This window comes from Apodemus sylvaticus, chromosome 1, assembly GCF_947179515.1.
Source record: "Apodemus sylvaticus chromosome 1, mApoSyl1.1, whole genome shotgun sequence".
Classification (NCBI taxonomy): Eukaryota; Metazoa; Chordata; class Mammalia; order Rodentia; family Muridae; genus Apodemus; species Apodemus sylvaticus.
The window spans coordinates 85741264-85762793 of NC_067472.1; the positions used below are offsets into that span (position 1 = coordinate 85741264).

Consider the following 21530-nt stretch of genomic DNA (forward strand, 5'->3'; position numbering starts at 1 on the left):
CTAAGTACCCCACATTTTCTTTCTGCCATCCCCTTACCTGCTACACATCCTGATTCTCAGACAGGAATACTGGAAACCCAACCCCATAGTTAGTCAGCATCTGTTAAATGGCTAGATCCATTTAAGTTAGGCTTTGGGCTTCAGACAAGTGAGAGCCTTTGGTCTACAGAAAATTCAAAACCTGGAAGAGAAACACCATTTTCCCACTCCAAGGTCTCCCAATGTCTTTTCCCAATGATAATTTACTTGGAGACAGAGTGTCTCTCGAGGTTTGAGCCTCTCTTTTGGAGGGTCCTCTCTAAAACCCTAACACCTACACCCAGTGGTCTGTCATTAAACAGAGACCAGGCACAGGGTTCATCCTAGGATGAGCTCTAGAGGAGCTCAGCATGACCCCCAGGCTCAGGCTATCCTATTAATCAATGCCCCCCACCCCATCAGAGGCTGGTGTCAACCAGCTGCCCAGGCTGTTGGAGCACCTGCTTCCTTTTGTCTATGGCATTAAGGACTTTCTTCCTGGGGCCCAGCTGCAGGTGGATATTCTGAAGGTCCTCGTCAGAGCAAAGCAGCAGAGCTTCTAGATCAATCTGCTCTCGCATAAAAATGGGAAGAAATTCCTCCAGGTGCTGAGACTGCAAGAAAACTTCCAATGGAGTGGCTTCAACTGCATCTTCCTCCCATTCTACTTCTTCTTCATCCCAAGGAAGATCACCTGCAGTGCTGTTTGCCTCTCTTTCCTCCTCCTCCTCCTCTTCATCTGTTCCTGCTGTTCCTTGTCTTTGGAACAGCTCACTGGGCATTTTAAACCCCAACTCCCTCTTGCTGTCTGAGATGTCCTCAAGGTCCAGTACTCTGTTCCTGCTAAACACAATACTTCCTAGACCTGGACGGTTGAGAATAGACTCGTGTTGTACATCACCAGATTCTTCTGCTGAGAAATGAAGCTTCTCTTCGAAGTCCTTTGGAAATGAGTCTTCTTCCTCCTCCCTGAACACTTCCATCACAGGCCTCTGCCCACTTGAGCCATCCTTTCCGACCTGCTCTGCTGTGTCTTTGTTCTTCTTAGATTTTATCTTGAAGGTATCTTTAATGCCTTTAGACAGTGATCCAAATCCACCAGCAGAAGGTTTTGAAAGGGACGACGGAGAGAAGGTACTATGGGAAGAGGAAAGTGTCCCAGAGTCCTCCTTGCTATAGGTGCGTGCCATCTTGTTTTGGTGCCGTTCCTGAAGCCGTTCACACTCTTTCATCTGCCTCCTGGCATTCTTCAGAGCCTGTTCCTTCAGTCTGGCAACCCTTTTGGGGTTCATGGTGTTCTGCACGGTGGCAGCCTTATCCAGGAGAGCAACACATTCCTTCTGCTCCCTGCCAGCAGCAGCATCCAGTGGAGACTTCAAGTCATTATCCAGGGCAAAGATGTTGGCACCAAAGTTGACTAGAAATGAGATGCAGTGGCTGTGGCCATTGGAGGCTGCATAATGTAGAGGAGTATTCCCCCAGATGTCACATTTATCAGGGTCCCCACTAGAAAAGAAAATATGAAGATGTATGTTAAATTATTTTTTCACTGAAGATAAGGTCTATAAACAAAAACAAAAATAGCCAACAAAATGCATGTTTACCCTGCCTTGATATTGACATATGATGGCTGCCAAGTTTGGCTGCTTCACAGCCAGATACCAGATGGCCAGAAAGAGAAAGAACCATTCCTACCCTATGCCTCCCTTTTAAAAGAAAAACTTCCTCCTAACCTTTCTAGCTGTTACTTAGATATCTTGTTGGCCAGAGGTGGGTCATATGACTAAGAGAAAGGAAATATAGTACTGTGCCTAATTCTAATTGAGCTTAATTAGAAATTTCTGCAAAGTCAAGAATATGATCCAATGGCATATTGGTAAATGTTTAACAATGGGCTCAATCATGGGAAAAATAAAATCGAAGACCTGATTTATAGCATTACAATGGTATAAATATACTCATCCATGAAACTTTTCATGTTACTGCATCACCTCACTGGATGTAGAGATTGGAAGACACATGCAATAGTATGCTATTTTATTTTCACCATAGCAATATCATGGATATGTGTAACTTTAGAGCACACATACAAAAAAAAAAAAATAGTGAACTAACTATAAAGTGGTAAATTGAGGGTTACATTTTAATATCTATTCAGTTGTAAGTTTATATGATTTCAATAATTTGTGTTTAATTGGCTTTCAATTGTCCTGACAACTTAGCAGTATTCTTTGAGGACTTAGAGAGAGCTAATTCTTGCCAACACTTCAGCCCTGTCTTTAGTCAAATGTGGAAAACAGAAGAAAATAGAGCCTGTATTTCCTGTGAGGCCCTAAGATGCAGGTACAGGTCTGCTGAAGCTCAGGAGAGAGGAGAACTGAGAAAACCTCTCACCACTGCTGGTGGGGAGACTGAAACAGAAGCAAAAAAAAAAAAAAAAAAACAATCCATACCCTTGCAAAGGCCAATAATGTACCATTCTGATTCTACTTTGGGTAGTTATTTTGGACAAAACATGCAGTCAGCAGTAGCAGTAGTAGTAGCCACAGCAACAACAGATTACCTATGGTTTTATTGAAATGCAGAATTTGGAGCCCAACCCAGACTTATGGAATCAGAATCTAGACCCTGACAGATTCACAGGTGAATCACAGGTTCCCTGTGCTAATGTGGCACAACCAGAATTATATAATGTGATGACTCAGATGTGGGTCTCCTCCCTGTAAACCTTTGTTTGGTTTGATTGAGAACCAATCATCACTCCAAGAGCAAAGCGAGACCTCCAGCCCAATGGGCAGCATCCCTCAGATTAGGCCTGCCCATGATTACCTATCTGTGATCTCTCTCCATTTCTCTTTCTACCAACTACAACACTCTTGTGGGGGTTTTAATTTTCTAAAATGTTTGCAAAATTTGAATTATCTATTTTCTGTGTATATATGTTTGGGTATGAGTACCACAGTGTGCATATGGATGTCAGAGGACAACTTGTGTAGTTCTCTCAGTTTACCATGTGGGACTTGGGGATCTTAAGACATCAGGCTGAGAAGAAAATGCCATTACCCACTGAGCCACCTTGATATCTACCTATCTATCTATCTATCTATCCACCTATCTCTCTATCTATCTATCCATCCATCCATCCATATATCCATCCATCATCTATCTATCTATCTATCTATCTATCTATCTATCTATCTATCTATCTATCTATCTATCTATCTTATCTATATATCTACCCATCCATCTATCTATCTATCTATCTATCTATCCATCCATCTAATTATCTATCTATCTATCTATCTATCTATCTATCTATCTATCTTTGAGGAAGCATCTTATTCTGTATCTCAGACAGGCTGGAACTCACCATGTAGCCCACACTGGCCTCAGACTTGTGGTGAACCTCTTGCAGTACCTTCCCTAAAACCAGGGTTACAGGTATAAGCCCCCACACCAGCCCAGTTCTTGTAGTCAAATATTTGCTTATCTTATTTTATTTATCAATTAGTAATGCTCAATTGACCCAACTAGTTAATTTTCTCAAAGATAAAATACAAGCCTGCAGTTTTTCTCCTCTTATCATCTTTAGTTTCTAGCCAAAACTTCAAAATCTGCCCAAAGACACACAACTAACAGAAACCAAGTTTGTTTCCTCAACAACGACAAAGAAGAGGTCAAGCTCCTGGAAGCTGCAGTGGTGGGGTAGTTCTAGCTATGCCCCAACAAGGTAGAAACAGATTTAGCACATCCATTCCTCAAATGAAGACTGAACTCCAGAACTTCATGGATTTTCGTTTTTAATGTTGGCTCAATTTTGAAACAAAAACGCAGTGAAATCTAAGAAAAGCCCATTGTAGCCTAGGTCCAGCCATAGGTTGGCCACCTGCTTCACACAGAGAACAGCGTGGGAACAGACAAGGATGACTGATATCACATGGCATATTTGGGGAACCCAGAGTATACATCAGTGTGACCAGATAGCATGGAGTTATGGGTAAGAAATGAGGAAAGGAAGGAAAGAAAATGAAACTGAATCTAAGGAAAGCAAATGGCAAATAAATGCTGTTTTGTCAGGCAGCCTCTGTTAAGAGAGCTCTAGCCAGTTAGCCCAGTTTAATTATTCTGGATCAGAGGAGGCTCCTCCTTCCAGCCTTGGCACAGTGGAATCTTTGGGGAGCACAGTTCTTCATCCCCAAGCACATGGTTTCACTTTTTATTTACTCAACTGAACACCATTTTCAAAGGACCTCTTAAGTAACCTAGACATCAAAGGGGGGCTAGAAAACAGCCAAGTTATGACTACAACATAAACAAAAACACACTGCTTAAATTCATTTGCCCAAATTATCCTTGGTGTGCATAAGACAGAGAAAAAAGTTCTGGGCAGGCGAGTTGTAGCAGGAAGTAACAGGCTGCTGAGAGTCTGAGCAAGACCCACATGCTCAGCAGAATGCAGTGAGTTTTCTCTTCTCAGTGGGTCTTTGGGGATGCTTTCAAGATGCCAGAAAGAAAGCCTAAGACAAGGCAAAAGTGCGTCTTCTTTAGAAAAATTTCAAATGCAGAATTTCAGATTTACAAATGACACTGTCAAGAAGATAACCCATGAGTTTCCCTAGTGCATCTAAACCCTAAGGACAACTTTCCAACTGATACAAAAAAATTATTATTGTCAAATTTCATGGAGTCTTTTAAAATCTAATCCTACTCTCTCCCCTGCTTCTGTTTGTAAAGAGTCTTTCTATGTAATGCAGGCTGGTTTTCAACTTAGAATCCTCCTGCCTCAGTCTTCTGATTTCTGGGATTACAGACATGCACCACCATGCCTGACTCACATATCTCTTGTGTGTGTGTTGTGTATGAGTATGTAGTGCATAAGTGTGTGTGAATGTGTGCATGTGTGAGCATGTGTATGTACATGTGCGCATGTGTGTGCATGTGTGTACAGATGTGCATGTGTGTATATTGTACATGTGTGCATGTGTCTGTGTGTGTATGTGTGTGTATGCATGCATGATTCAAAACCTATACATAGAGGGTAGAGGTTAACATGGCTTTCTTCCTCAATTGCTTCTCCATTTTTTATTCTTTTTAAAAAAGGGTATCTCACTAAAACTAGATCCCTAGATCTAGTTCCTAGATCTAGTTTCCACTGACTGCCCAAAAAGTCCCAGAGATTCTCCTGTCCCTGCCTCTCCAAAGTGCCTTGCTAAATTCTTTTTTCTGGCTCAGTTTCTCAGTAAAATCACTTGCCCCACCACCTACAAACCACCTCCACCCCTTTGTTTGATAGGTGGAATCTAATGCCAATATCCTATGGATTCTTTGGGATAGAGTAAATGTAGTGTTGGTATTTACTTCCCAAAGAGAAACTCTCTGAAGCAATTTTAAATGAGCTATCTTTTACCCTTGGTTTTTAGTAAGCAATAGTTTTGAGCAATAATTTTTTTCAGTGGGCTTGTTATTGTCGTTAAGTGGGTAATTTGCTTAAATTACAACACTCTAGACATCTGCTGTTACACTCCAATTTCTTCTTTGAAGTTGATTTTGACTATGTGTAAAGCTGTTCTCAGAAAACAATAATTCTGTCAAAAGTGTTTTTCTACACAAAAAAGAATTATTTGTATTTATAATAATGAAGAAAAGCCAATTAAAACCATACACTGCCAGTATTTGCCCGACCAACAGGAAATGATTGAAAAATATCAGTCGTCTGTTTTCATGAGGAAAGGGCCCTGCTGGGAAAAGCACACTCTGGCTCAGATTGCTTAGCAGGATATCAGGGAATGCCCAGAATCCACCTCTCTAGGGAAGTATGAGGGTGGGGACAGAGCCGAATGAACAAGGTTGTTCCTATTGAACAACCTATCTGCTTATAATAGCAACAAGATAGAAATTAAACAGTCCCTGGCAAAACCAGAAATGAGAAGGAAGTGTCATGAGCAGGTAACTAATTAAATTGCATACACACATATATTCATATATACATGTACATACATACCTACAGACATACACATATGCACGATGGAATACTATTTTGCCTTGAAGAATAAGACAGTCCTGCATTTGGAAACATGGATGAACCCGGGGAAATAAGCTGGGCACGAAAAGACAAACGCTCACAGTTTCACTCAAATGTGGATCTAAACAGTACAGGACCTATAAAAGTCTCTCGAGTAGACAGTGATTGGAGGCAGGGAGGGAAGTATGGTGATATAGGTTTAGGGATTTAAAATGTCCATTAAGTGGGGGAAGTTCAAGCAACTTAGTCTACAATGTGATGACTACCTGAGAAACAATTTACAAACTTGGAAATTGTTAAGAGGCTACATTTTAAATATCTTCATCACAAAAATGATAAGTATGCAAGGTATCATATAATTATCTTGATCCAGTGAGTCCATGACATAGATGTATTTAAAATACCATACCATATCATAAGTATATGAAAGGTTTTGGAGACAGGGACTTACTATGAAGTTAGGGCTAGCAGCAGCTTCACAATCTTCCTGATTCAGAATGCTGGGAATACAGGTACACTATCATCATGCCTGGCTGTGCAATTTTTATTTGTTGATTTAAAATAAATAATGATAAAACCATACAATAGAATATATAGTCATAAAAAGCAACTGCATGCATATCAACTTTTAACTGCAAATTGATAATGATATACTTTTAACTTATCACTATACTTTTTGTGAGTGCCTTTTAAAGAAAAAATGTACTGTGGCTTGGGCAAAAGAAAAAATTTGGAATGTATTTATCAGCCAATATTTTGGAATGAATGACCTTGAAATAAGAATTAGGTAGCAGAGATTGACAGACTTATATCCACTTAAAATATATATTATATATGCATGTATTCAATAAGTATATATTATATATTTGTATTTATACTTAAAGTATCAATGTTAAAATATTCATTGTCAACATTTTTTAATATATATGATAAATAGTTTAGGTGTTAACTTTAAAAGCAGCGTGAAGGCTGTGGAGATGAGTCAGTGGGTAAATTGCTCACTGCACAAGCCTAAAGTCCTAAGTTCAGATCCCAAGGATTCACATAAAGCCAGATCAGAGGCTTCCTCAGACTCCTCTGGCAAAATGAGAGGCAGAGACAGGAGAGTTCTTGGGGGGTCGTGGGCCAGCTAGACTGTGAGCAACAAGGGAGTCACTCTCAAATACTGTGGAAGGTGGAGGTCTGACAACCAAGGCCATCCTCTGACCTCCACGTATGCACCCTGGCATGCTGGCACTACCACTAACCACACACACACACACACACACACACACACGTATGCACCCTGGCATGCTGGCACTACCACTAACCACACACACACACACATACACACACACACACACACACACACACACACACACACACACACGTATGCACCCTGGCATGCTGACACTACCATTAACCACACACACACACACACACACTTCTTTGAAAGCCAATTTTAGAAATCAATATTTATGAACCTGTTATAAAGGTGGGGCAATGTTACAGACACGCAACTCACAAAGACGGAAATGCAATGGCTGCCCAGAGCTGGTGCTTTGTCCTCACCAAGAGCCCCGCCTTTCACCTTGTAAAAGGGATTCCCTATCAAAGAAAGGAACTTGCTTTTTCATAATTTTGTTTGCTTGCACCTTCTTTCTCTCCTACTGTGTGAGGGGCTCCACTTTTGGCTTCCTCCTCCCCAGAGGTGGCAGCAACAAGGAACTGTCAAGTGCCTAGATCTCTCTGGGTACTGAACTTCTTGCCAACTTGATCTTGGACTTCCTGGCTTCTCTTATAAGAATCAGTTTTATCCTCTATAAATTACCTTGCCTGAGGTATTTTGTTATCGTAGCACAAGTGCAGGCCAACTGACACAAATACTTCAGTTCTGAGAATTTACACTTGGAAAAAAAATATGGACAAGGACTTATTGTGGAGGAATAATCATCACAACACTGCAAACTAGAAAAAAACAAATTATGTATCAAACAGGGAGACAACCTAAGAAATAAATTTACTGATTATAATACTAAGGTCTCCTTGTAAATTAAATTGAGTGTGTTACCTATTTCATTGCTGTAACAATGAAGAAAGACCTATCTTGAATAAAGTTTCAGGAGATTCGGTATAGAGTGGGCTTGCTCTTTCTGATGTCTTCCCCCAATTCAATGAGGTGTCTATATCTACAATCTATTTAATCCAAACACAGATGCTGACCCAACTCTTCCTTTACTTGCCACACCCAGTCACTACCGACATCTAAACTGTCACTTGAATCTCCGTGTCAACCCACACCCAGTGTCACCACATTAGTTCACTTTACCTTAAATGTCCCTAGACATTCCCTGTGACCACTGTACAATCTCCAGAACAAAATTCATAACCATAAATGTATCTGACTAATTCCTTTGTAAGTAGAGGGTGTGGTTTCAAGATTCTCAGGAGAAGATTCAAGTCCTTGACGGACTTCTCAAGGCTCCTGATAGTCTAGTGTAGACCTGGCTTAGGTCTGTCCCTGTGCAGGTAATGTCCAGCCAAACTCAACATCTTCTATCCTCGGAATGCACAGTGCTTTGCCTTATGGGGAAAACACTTCCCTCAGCCTTGGTCAGCGCCTTGTCTTTCTAACACCGGTTTAATTTCCCTTCCTTGGCAGAGGCTTTGTCACATCTACCATAAGCTGCTGGCTTGGCTTCCCCTCTCAGATCTGATTGCCACAAGAGCACAGGAATGTTTTGTTGATGGGCACTATCTGGGCAGCACCAAAAATATATGAGAAGAATAATCGGAGGAGAAGGAAGTGGAAGAAAGAGACGGGGAAGAAGGCAAGAGAAGGAGGAAAGGTGGACTGTCACCTACCATATGCTAAATAAGCACCGCACTGGAGTCACCTGACGCCCTTACTCTCTACCTCCCCTCCTCTTCCCTCCACTCCTCTCACTCCCTCAGACTCCTCTTTTGCTCCATTTCTCCCCATCTTAAGTCACAGCTGCTTACCCTGACTACATCTCCAACAATGAGCAGGATAAGCAGAATAAAAGAGTTAGCAAAGACTTGAATTTAAAGGTAATGGAGTGTGTGTGTGCGTGCGCGTGTGCATGTGTGTGTGTGTGTGTGTGTGTGTGTGTGTGTGTGTGTAAAGATGGCCTAAAAACTCATTTTATAGCTTGTAGAGCCAGAAATTCCATTCAAGTACCAGGAGCTTACACCAAGGCTGAGCACTCATGAGAAATAAATTTTAGTGACACAATTGAAAACATAAAATAAAGCCATATCCTAACCAAGGAGGATGACTGAGCCCAAAAACCATGACGACCCATTTTTAAGTTCCATGGAGATTATTTTCAGGGCATATAGTTATAATACCTACCCCACCTCTCTGCCTGAGTGACTTCTAAATGGCTGTTTTCCCAGGGAAAGAAACCAGACCCAGCTTAGTGTGGTCTCTTTCTCTAAAAGCCAACCACTTAGGGAGCCCAGAAAGAAGTCGAGTGTCTATGTGGACTTCGCTGTCTCTCCATGCTGCTGTGGTGCTCCCCACCCAGGATGCTCTAACAGGAATCACTCACCCTCTACTGCAGATTATTTCTAGGGCCTCAAGGTTGCCGTGGTAGGCTGCCAGGAGGGTGGGGGTCATGCCATCCTCATCTGAGAGATTCAGATCACGCTTGGTGGCCTCCTTCAGAAGTTCCAGGTAGCTGTCGCTCGCTGCTTGGTGATAGCGGGTAGACATTTTTTTCTGCCCACCGGAGCTTGGCTAGGTAGGAGTCTTTGTCTAGGCAGTGCTGGTAGTACCGTCTTCCGATGGAGCTGGTTAATCAGTGACAGAGAGTATTACCCCAGGCCAAAGCTCACTCCAGCCTTGCTTCTTGGAAGGCAACCAGGAAGGCCTGCAGACCTGGACTTGGACCTTTCCTTTGGCAACCAACCGACCAACCATGACAATGAACACTGAGGCCTGTCATGTCTGTTACAAGTGTGGTAAAGCACATTTAATCTTTTACTGTGTCCATTAACAAGTGTCAGATGGTATACTGACCGTCCAGGCACAGAATATGGGAAATAATCTCAAAAGACTCAGAACTGTTTAAGCTCACTGGTACGGAAGAAGGGGTGTTTTAATAGATTTTTGGAGGTATAATTTGTACAACTCGAATTTAGCCATTTGAAGTATAAATGAATGATCTTAGTAAATTTACAGCTGTGAAATCTTTACTATAAGGTGGAGGAGAGAAGGCTGATTGACAGGCCAGAAGACAAACAGGTCACTCTCCAGGAATGGCCACAAAACAAGCTTGGTCTAGAAAGCATCACAAAAAGGAAACAGCACTTTCTTTTTAAATAACTTTTATAAATATATTTATTATACATAAGTATACATAATTCATATGATTAAATATGATTTACATTTTTAGATATTTAAAATGATTCAAGTAGCAGTACCCAAGCTTAGAAAAGAGAAGAATTAATGTTAGGGATTTTTATTAGTTATTTTATTTATTTACAATTCAAATATTATCTACCTTCCCTCGGCAAATCCCCTCTTCCATCCCCCCTTTCCCCTAATTGTATGGGGATGCTCTCCCACCTACCCACTCCCACGTCATCACCCTAGCTCCCCTACACTGTAACATCAAGCCTTCACAGGACTAAGGGGCCCCTCTCCCATTGATGCCAGATAAGGCCATCCTCTGCTACATATGCAGCTGGAGCCATGGGTCCCTCCATGTATACTCTTTGGTTGGTGGTTTAGTCTCTGGGAGCTTTGGGGCATCTGGTTGGTTGATACTGTTGTTCTTTCTATAGGGTTGTAAACCCCTTCAGCTCCTTTAGTCCTCCATTGGAGTCTCTATGCTCAGTCTGATGGTTGGCTTCGAGCATCCACATCTGTACTGGTCCAGTTTTGGCAGAGCCTCTCAGGGGGACAGCTATTCCAGGCACCTGTCAGCAAGCGCTTCTTAGCCTCAGCAATCATGTCTGGGTTTGGTGTCTGCAGATGGGATGGATCCCTAGGTGGGGTGGTCTCTGGATGGCTTTTATTTAGTCTCTGCTCCACTCATGTCCTTGAAGGAAACAGTACTTTCTGGCTGCAGAATGAAATAAGTGAGTGAGGCCAATCTAAATCAAGTACAACTCAGAAGCACAGACTGTACCATGTGAACCCAGTATGCCCTGGAAATCAATTATTAGCCAATCAGGACTGCCCTCATTTGCATGGTGGAGATTGCTGTGGGCCACTGCAAAGTAAAGGACAACTTCAACATATCCCATTCCCATGCACCACTATTTCATGTCTTTTTATTGATTCATTCAATAAATTTATTAACTTCTAGTTTTGCCAGACTTGTAATTCAAATGCATGCCAATTGCCCTCTTGTAAACTCAGTTTTGCAATGTTTTTTCCACACTAAAACCATCCTTCATGAGCTGATAATCCTGGAACCCATCCCAACTCAGACTCTCCCATACCACATAGACAAATGAGTAGTGTAAAAACAGAACCTTTAAAAGATATCATTTGTGTTTATTAGCAATTAATTCCTACTCCCAATCCTAGGAAATCATGAATCAGTTTTCTCTATATATAGTTGCAATTGTGAGCACTTTATATCACTGGAATCTTGTGACATAGTTTTGAGGTCTTTATTTAAAAGGAATGTGTTTTGAAGTTTATTTTTTAATTGTTGAATAATATTTCACTATACTAGCATATCAAATATCTTTTATCGCTTCCGGTATGTCTGAGCAGGGGCCCTGAGCAGACTTTGGGTGCAAACTCCACAGCCAGTTCTACAGCACTCAGAGGAAGCTCTACTGCCAAGCTCTCCAACACACCCAGGATCTCAGGATCCCAGGATCCCAGATTCATAGGATCACTGCCACAGCTTGACCCTGAGGAGTTCTGGCACTACCAGGATCACAGGAAGGACAGGCTCCAGTCAGATATAGCGAGGGCAGGAAGCACTAGAGACAACCAGATGGCTGGAGGCAAGAGTAAGAACATAAGCAACAGAATCCAAGGTGACCTGGCATCATCAGAACCCAATTCTTCCACCATAGCAAGTCCTGGATACACCATCACACCGAAAAAGCAAGATTCGGATCTAAAATCACTTCTTATGATGATAGAGGATTTTAAGAAGGGCATAAATAACTCCCTTAAAAGAAATACATGAGAACACAAGTAAACAGCTAGAAGCCCTTAAAGAGGAAACATAAAAATCCCTTGCAGAATTACAGGAAAACACAATCAAACAGGTGAAGGAAATGAACAAAACCATCCAGGATTCTAAAAATGGAACTAGAAACAATAAAGAAATCACAAAGTAAGACAACTCTGGAGCTAGAAAACCTAGGAAAGAGATCGGGAGTAATAGATGCAAGCATCACCAACAGAATAAAAGAGATAGAAGAGAGAATCTCAGGTACAGAAAACATTGACACAACAGTCAAAGAAAACACAAAAAGCAAAAAGCTCTTGACCCAAAGCACATGGAGCAAGCACAGGAGAACGCTGATAAGTTTCACTTGCAGAAAACTGTGTGTGAAGACACAGATGTGGAGTTAACTGCTACTGATGTAGACAAGATTGTAACAGTTTCAAAATGCAATAAAAATCAAAATAAGAAAAAGGCAGATTGTACAAAGGAGACTTTCAGATAAAAAGAGAGAAAGCTCAAAGAGAAAATGTGAAGAGTTCAGAAGATGATGCTGAGGAAAAGAGAGAAACCAGACCAGAAAGAGGCTCTGGAGTCCTGGGGGGGCAGAGGGGATTCCGAAGATCCAACTGCATTTCCAATCCTGAACAGCCATCTCAGGTAAACATGCAGAAGAAAATACCCACCCACCCCCCCAGAACAGCTCAGATCAGGAGGACATTGAAAATAAAAGGAGGAGGCAAACATATAGGACAGGTGAGCAGGAGGAAACCTGCCCTTCCTCCAGACATTCAGTCAAATTCCTTCAAGATGGTAAATTTGATCTGTATCAGAACACCTTACATCATAATTTAAATAACCCTTCTCAACAGACATTTGTGATTCATAAATCAGAAAAAGATAACTTATTTCCAAATCAAGAAGATAAAGACACCATTTCTGAAAACCTAGAAGTTACAAATGAATTTCATATAGCTGATCTTTCCATCAAAGAAATGGTCTGTGACCATGAGACTCAGACAATGTTGGGCTTGAAAAAGTATGTCAATGTTCAACAAGATCAAACAATAAATAAGACTAAGCAGAAAATAAATTGAAGAACAAGAATAATTTCTATCATGAACCAAATATATGAGGACAATGATAAAGATATTCACATCCTAGAAAAAGGCAACTTTTCCTTTCAAACCCAAGCAAATAAAGAAACCACCAGTGGAAACATAGAAGCCTCAGAAGAATTTGAAACACCTCTTCTTTTCACAAGAGACAACGGAAGCTTATGTGACTATAAGACCCAGAATGTTCTGGATTAGTACAAGCAAATTACTGGTATATACTCTGCTCAGAATGAGTCCCAAATAAGCAAAAGTCCTAGACAGAAAGTAAGTTTCAAGACAGAAGTAATTTCTGGAGTGAATTGTTTTAGTAGTGACAAAGGTGTTTATTGTTCAGAAAAGGATAAGTCCATCTTACTACAAAAGGATAAAGACGTTCCTGGGACCTTAAAAGACTTAAGTGAGTTTGATACACCTGCTTTTTGTAACAAAGATAGTGCAAAGTCATGTGATTGTAAGTCTGAAACCACTCTTGGGGTTGAAAAAAACATGACCCTAATATGCAACCTACTTGTTGACCTACTTGTCAAGATGATTCAAAAGTGGGTAAGAATCTTAGACTAAAGGTAAATCGAAAGATAGAAATAATTTCTAAAATCACCCAAATACATGAAAATGATAGAGGAAGTGCACATGGCCCAGTAAATAAGCAGCTCTGTCAGAGGTTAATATATCAGAAATCATTTCTCAAGCGAACCAAATATATGAGACTATTAATAAAGATGGGAATGGTTTTAAAAGCTCTATCAAAGATTGCCAAGATGTTATAAGTTATGACTTTGGGGAAATCAACAGTAATCAAAAGGAAAATTGTGATCCAATTCAAGATCCTTACACACTAGTTAAAAAAATACCAAAAAGGTATCATGTAAAGCAGGAGATAAGAACAGGTGTATTTTGCAGTTAACAGATTCTTCACAGGTGTCTGTCACCTTAGACTCTGGCTTAAAGCACGCTCCAAATGAAGCAGCTTCTGGTCCTGGAGAGCAGATGGACCTGCCAAAGAATCAGAAACAAAGCACTGTGAGTTCACCTGGAGATGCCTTCTCTGTGAGCGTGGTAAGAGGAGGAAGCCACCCAGCCAAAGCAGTTAGTGAAATGACATCCAACTCAAAGAAAGGAAAGACCCCTATCGCTTGTTCTCCTGAAACCCATGGAACAGCGGAGATAACACCCAACACTGACCTCACTAAGGCCCTTGACGCTCAACGGACTGAGGAGGAGAACTATTGAGAGAATGAGAAAATTGCCAAGAGTAAGCTGGACTTTTGTACAAAGGTATTGAAACCTTTATCTCAGACATGTTCATCTAACATAAAGAATTCTTCCTTGAATAGTATGTGTAGGAGTTCTCTACCTTTGAGTATTTCTTCTAGTAAAAACCTGATGCTAGAAGAAAGTACTTCTCTGGAGAGTAAATGCATCCTTCAAGTTGGTGACAGTGCTCATGAAAAGGTAAAGGAAGGCACTCACAATCCCCACCACAGAACACAAAAGCCGGGACCAGGTAGCAGACCGTCTCTGGTCTTGCTGGATACCAGTTCTGTCTCGAGTTAATACTGCTAACCCTGAGAATGAGTCAGAAGGATGGTCTTCACACCTAGTGAGAAAGAAAAGACAGTGTAACCCTCTCAACCTGACAGAGTCAAGCCTTAAAAGCAAGATGAGAAGATGAAGTCAAGGTCAAGTAGTGATGGATCCTAGTTTTTCCGAGTTCTCAAAGCACAAGCCAGAACAGAAATAATCAGATGTTTGAGTTTGTACATGAAGAAGTGTTCTGTTTTTGGTTTTTTTTTTTTGACCTTTTTTGGATTATTGCTAGATCTATGTGTATAAAACAGCTATATCTTAGATAATAAACTTTAAAAAAAATATCCTTTATCCATTTAATACTAGTTGCTGGTTGAATGTTTAGGTTGCTTCCATTAGTTAATGATGAAAAATGTTCTTAAGAACAGTCACATACATGTCCCTGTGTAAACATGTATTTTTACATCTCTTGGGTAAATAGCAAGGCATGGAATTTCTGGGTTTTATTGTAATTTGTATTTAGCTTTAAGGAATTGCCAAATTGAACTTGTAGTGTTTGACAGAACAGTAGAAAATTGTGGTTGTCCAGTGGATTGTATATTTCAGCATAGTCAGCATGGTCATAGAGAAATGATATCTTAGGTAACAGAAACATGATTTGATTATTATATATGTACATTAAAACTTCACAATACAGTCTGCACCTGGAGCTGATGCTGTGCCACAGCGCTCCATACCCAAAGACCATTAGGAGAGAGCTGGTCTCTCAGCAGTGCAGACATGCCTGTGAGGAGAGGTAAGACCACCACTTCTGCTCAGAGGGACCCACCCAGAAGCCTCAGGACACAGGAGCCAAGAAGCAGCCTCGGACAGGATCCTTCTGGTTTCTGTCTGTAGGGAGAAGATCCTGTGCCCCAGCACCTAGAGTTGATCCTGAGCCACAGAGCTCCATACCCAAACATTACCAGGAAGGAGCCAGTTTCCCAGGAGTGTGGACAGACACACTGTGAGGAAATTAAAAAACTCATCAGATCCTACCACAAAAGCCTATATTCAACAAAACTGGGAAATCTGGATGAAATGTACAATTTTCTAGACAGATCAAGAATTGACAAATGGGACCTCATAAAACTACAAAGTTTCTGTAAGGCAAAGGACACTGTCAAAAGGACAAAACGTCAACCAAATGTCTAAGTTAAATCACGATCAGATAAACCATCTAAGCAGTCCCATAACCCCTAAAGAAAAAGGAGTAGTCATTAAAAGTCTCCCAGCCAAAAAAAGCTCAGGATCAGATTCCACAAAATAGAAACAGAAGGAACACTACCCAATTCATTCTATGGAGCCACAGTTATGCTGTATATTTTCCCTTGGAGATGGAATGGCCTCTGTCTAATCGGGAATTGTCACAATTTCCTTTCATAGAGGACTTTATAAAAGTTTTTTTCCTACTTCTATCGTGTTTAATGTTCCAAATAGATTTTAAAAACTTTTTGAGTGCATGTTACTTTTAGCTTCAGAAGATATTATATATATTTAAGGCATTCAATGATTATAAATTATTTTTGATGACTTTAATAATATCAGAAGCTGGAGTGAGGGTTGGTGAGATGGTTCAGTGGGTAAAGGTGCTTGCTGCCAAACCTGATGACTCAAGTTCAATCCCCAGGACCCACATAGCAGAAGAGAACTGACTCCCTCAAATATGCCACAGCTTGTGCATGCACACAAATTTGTAATAAATAACTGCTGTTAAAGGAATAGGATGAAAGGAAAGAGGAGGAGGAAGAGGGAGAAGAGAAGGAGGAAGGGTGAGAAGAGGAGAAAAATGAAAACAGAAGTCTAGAATGTGAGGAGTAGGAGAGGTGCTTGGCTTCAACCATTCTTACCTCTTACATTCACCCATGAATGAAAAACTCATGTTTTAAATGACAGCGACCCTGGTACCCCCTGACATCCACTCTGTCAAATCTTGTGATATTGGGTGGAGAAGAGAAAGAAGCAAAAACAAACCCTTCTTAAGTGAAGTGTTGAGGTTTGGTCTGTTGCTGTTTACTGTAATGCTAAATACTGGGCCCCCAGATCTCCTTGTCTCTGGGATAAGGAAATCCTCAAGTACACCAAATGAGGCCATGTAACCCTGCTCCTTAATTTAAAACTATTGATTGAATTAAAATGCCTACAGCCTGTAGCGGAGCAGAGAGAGGTAGGCAGGGCTTGTTTCCCAGGGCTTGGGGTCTGAGGAGAGAACCCAAGGAGGGGAGTCAGGGAGGGTGAAAAGAAACCATGGGTAAAGGATCTCAAGATGAGGGCTGGCCAGAAGGAGTAAGAGCAGCCCAGGTAGAGCATGACAAGTTATATCTCTGGGTTATTGACAGGGAAATAGACAAAATAGCAGAGAGGGTTGATATCTGCCCAGCTCTTGTGGTATTAAAGGTTTTATAAATATAAAGATTTGTATCTTTTATCTGGAAACTAAATGATACAAAGTGGGATAGAAACCCCCAGTTAATTTTTACAACATTTTGGCACTCACCGTGGGGCAAGAACATACTCTTAACCCAAATTAAGATTTCAGATTCCCAGATAAAAGCCATGATAGTGGCTAGGAAGACAGGGAGAGATATTTCCTTAGCAATGTCTGGTTTTTCCCAAAGCCTTGTTGGGTTCTGACAGGAGCTGGAATGTATGCTAGTTTGGTGGGCATGATTCCAGGGGGTTAAAGAGTAAGCTAAGATATAATCCCCAAGTCAACCATGTGCCAGGTGGCAGAGCGCATGAGCTACAAACTGGCAGACTCAAATGCCAGCCTAGGCTCTTCCTGGGTGCTGCTCTGCTCTGCTGCAGAGGGACAGCTTTGGAACCTAGTCGGACAGACACTGAGTGTCACTGCTGTGCGATGAAGCCAGTGAAGTCCTTCCTCTCCAAGCTGGCTGCATTCCACCCACAGCCAAGAATTATAGCGAACTAATATAAATAAAATATCTTGCTACTTTGAGCAGCCAACAAAGCCTCCATAAACGTGGGGTTCTCACAGAAAGATTAATAGCAGCTCATGAAATGTAACATAAAATAAAGGCCACGCTACTCTGAGCAGCTGGTCTCCTGGGACATGGACTCCCATGGGGAAGCTGGTGACTGCTCCGCCTGGCACATGGCATGTGGACCAGGCCAAAACCTCTAAGCAGATACAATGTGGCTTGGAAAAATGCTTATTAAAATTTCCTCCCATTGAGTGTATAAAGTTGAATACAGACAAGGATATTAAATTAAGAGAAAAGGGTAAGATAAATAAATCCTCATAGATACTAATCTCCAAAGAAGAGAGAAAGAAATGGGAATTGATGTAAATGTTTTCAAAGGTACATAGATACTAAATAAATAAACTCATGCCTTTGATCGCAATACTTGGGAGACAAAGGCAGAGACAGATAGGTTCCTTGTGAGTTTGAGGCCAGCCCAATCTACAGAGTAAATCCAAATCAGCCCAGGCTACACAGAGAAACCCTGTCTGAACAAATAATAATATTGTTTTAAATTATAATTGTTTTAAACCATCAAAATGATGGTGGTTACAAGTTCAATGGCTATGATGTTATAGTATATCCTCTTTTGAGAGAGGTCAAAATAGAGCAGACCTAGATAGAAAAGAGGCTGCTGGATTGAATCAGTCTATACTCAGAATGACTTCAAAATGCTGGACAAAAAATATGCTATATTGGAAAAGAGAATGTATGCTATATCAATAGGAAAGGAGAAAAGGTTTTGGATCCCATCTAAAATTATAAAAATCAGATTTGACAGAGGGAGACTCCCTGAAGATCTTGGCTATACACAAGAAGAAACAAATCAAGACTAAAACAGGTAACTTATATATGGTAACCCTGTACGTGGGAACAGTTCTGGGACCAACTGAGACTTAAATGCTATACATAGCAAAAAATCCTATTGGCTCAAGTCCTAATTTATACTTTCATTTGACATAAATGGAAATTCATATTGCAATTTATTTATATTATCAGACTAACTTCTGAAGAAAGGCAGTTATCTTTCACCTGTTCAAACAAGGAGCAGAAATTCAAGTTTATTTAATCTGTGTACACTGCACATTACATATGAATACTTTTATAAAAAATATATATTGCTTGAAAGGTTTGTATGTTGCAGAATGGAAGACCAAGGAAGCAGCCCTGGCAAGACCCACCCTTGAGGATGATGGGGCACCTGATCCTGCTTCAGACTGATATTGTTCCCAGAGACTTGTCTCCAGAACAGCTTCAGGAAGGGCTGTTGATCCCAGATGACCTCAGTTCATCCATCCTTTCAGACTGATCCAGTCAGGACTTCACTTAATCAACTTACAGAGACTGAACAACAAATGATACCAGCTAGATTTCTTTTGACATAACTGTTTTTCCAATTTCCTTTTGGGTCCCCCAAACCCAAAGGAATTCTTTGCCCAATCCAGCAGAAGGCATTTATAAAAAGACTGTCACCCAAGTCCCTTAAGTTGGGATGGATGGTTTTGGTCATTTTATGAATTATAATCATGTTGTCATTTTAGGGAGTGATTACAAATAATTATGGTCTTGAACAGGGAAAAATTAAATAGGGAACTTAGACTCAGGGATTTCCATCTTTCCTTTCTTTTTATTTATTCTTCTTTATCTCTTAGATAAAGGGAAGGGGGCTGTCTTACTTTGGGTTTTACTTCAGTGAAGAGATACTATGACCAAGGCAAGTCTTATAAAGCACAATATTTAACTGAAGCTACCTTACCAATTCTGAGGTTCATTATCATCAGGGCAGGAAGCATGACAGAATCCAGGCAAACATGGGATTAGAGGAGCCAAAATTTCTACACCTTGATCCAAAGGCAGGCAGGAGAAGATTGACTCCCAGGCAGTCAGAAAAAGGGTCTCACGGCCCACTCCCACAATGATATACTTCCTTCAACAAGGCCACACTAACTCCAACAAAGCCACACCTCCTAATACTGCCACTTCCTGGACTAACCATATTCAAACCACCACAGTGGACTACATAGCAAAACCTTATCTCAAAATAGTTAATAAATTCCTGCTTTCTGCATGGCCTACCCTGTCTCTGAGCTTTGTAGAATCCTTCAACCACAGGAGTTGAAAAGAAAAAGAGGGGAGCAGAATTATCATATAGAAGTAATAAAATAAAAGGGTAGATTATTGAATCTACTCTTCAACCTAGAGCTATTGCTATTCTCAAATAAGGTTATTTTTGTTACATTTGTACAAAATTTATATATCGATAGAGATTTAAGGGTTTCCTTGGTATAAATCTTTGTATATTGATACAAAATTTAAGGTTAATATTGTTACAACATAATGTTACAACTCTTATATAGGTATTATACCTATGCAACTTATTTAAAAATGAAAGATTTAGTCTCATTGCTTTTAATAACTGCTATTACAAACTGTTTAGAATAATCAAGTAATGCAAGGTAATAGTCAAACTCATGGTCATGTTAGATACTAGTCAGGATTATTACAGAAATATACATCCTGGATTGAACAGATAATAGGTAGCTAGAGACAGGCAACACTTGTTTATTCAGATATGCTGTGAATAGATAGATTGTCCTCAAAAAGTCCTCAGTGACTCACAGGATTTGGCATCATTTTATGAATTTAAGATCTTCTTTGACATTGAGACATAACTCCTGGCAGTACCTCATTTCACTTGACAAAGGATGATAGCCATCGGAGACCTCCACATGAAGCTGCTTCAGTTGTGTTCTCTAGCCCCTGGGGGGAAAACAAAACAAAGCAAAACAAAACACAAAACGAAAGCCCTAAGTTCATCCACAGACAGACAGAATGCTGTTTGGAAAGGACAAATGAATGTAGACAACTCGACTGCCAAGCTCTATCAAGACACGTTAAGCAAGTCCTTCATAATTTCTGCATTATAGAAGCTCTGTCAGATATTCTGGGACAGAAGGCTAAAGATAGATGCTCCAACATTAAGGAGAATACTGGAGAGTGAACAGAGAGTTAGCTGTCTCTTCCATTTCTATAATTTTTGGAAGGTGAGTCCCTGTGCTTCCTGCATAGTCCTTCTTTGATGAAGTTAAAGACTAGATAGTCATAGTCTTACTATATATAAACTTGAGTTGTTTAGGATCTAAGAAGATGTTTTTAATAATACAAGTTAGAACAGAATTTAACTTAGATACGGGAACTCTGAACTCATCAAGATAGGATACATAATAGAATATTTTCTACTAAATTGCTAAATACAAACAGACTGGACTTTTTGAAGGTAACTCTTACCTAGTAATGTACTCTAGAATGTACTCTTACCTAGTAATTTTCATAATTGCTTCATAATTGTTCCTACTATGTGCCATTTATTATTGTAAGGAGGAAAAGCCTTTTTATTTAGACAGAAAGGGCAATTGTTGAGGTTTGATCTGTTGCTATGTATTTTAATGCTAAATACTGTCTGCACCAAGATCTGGTTGCCTGGGGCGGGGTGGGGAGTGGGGTAAGGAAATCCTCACGTGCACCAAATGATGCTGTGTAGCCCTGCTCCTTAATTTAAAACTACTGTTTTAATAAAGATGCCTACAGCTTATAGCTGGGCAGAAAAGAGGTAGGTGGGGCTTTGTTTTCCGGACTTGGGGTCTGAAGCAGAGGCCATGAGAAGAGAAGATAAAGGAGA

General features: G+C 40.5%; 1 protein-coding gene and 1 pseudogene across 1 annotated transcript; one reads left to right on the forward strand and one right to left on the reverse strand.

The window, feature by feature from the left end:
• Positions 1-437: 437 nt before the first annotated feature.
• Anks4b (ankyrin repeat and sterile alpha motif domain containing 4B) lies at positions 438-9759 on the reverse strand. The gene is made up of 2 exons (XM_052175005.1): positions 9595-9759; positions 438-1524 (listed from the first exon to the last, which is right to left on the reverse strand). The coding sequence occupies exons 1-2, from the start codon at positions 9756-9758 to the stop codon at positions 438-440; spliced, it is 1251 nt and encodes a 416-aa protein (XP_052030965.1). The 5' UTR covers position 9759.
• Positions 9760-12517: 2758 nt separating this feature from the next.
• Positions 12518-14973, forward strand: LOC127679292 (shugoshin 2-like; annotated as a pseudogene).
• Positions 14974-21530: the final 6557 nt, after the last annotated feature.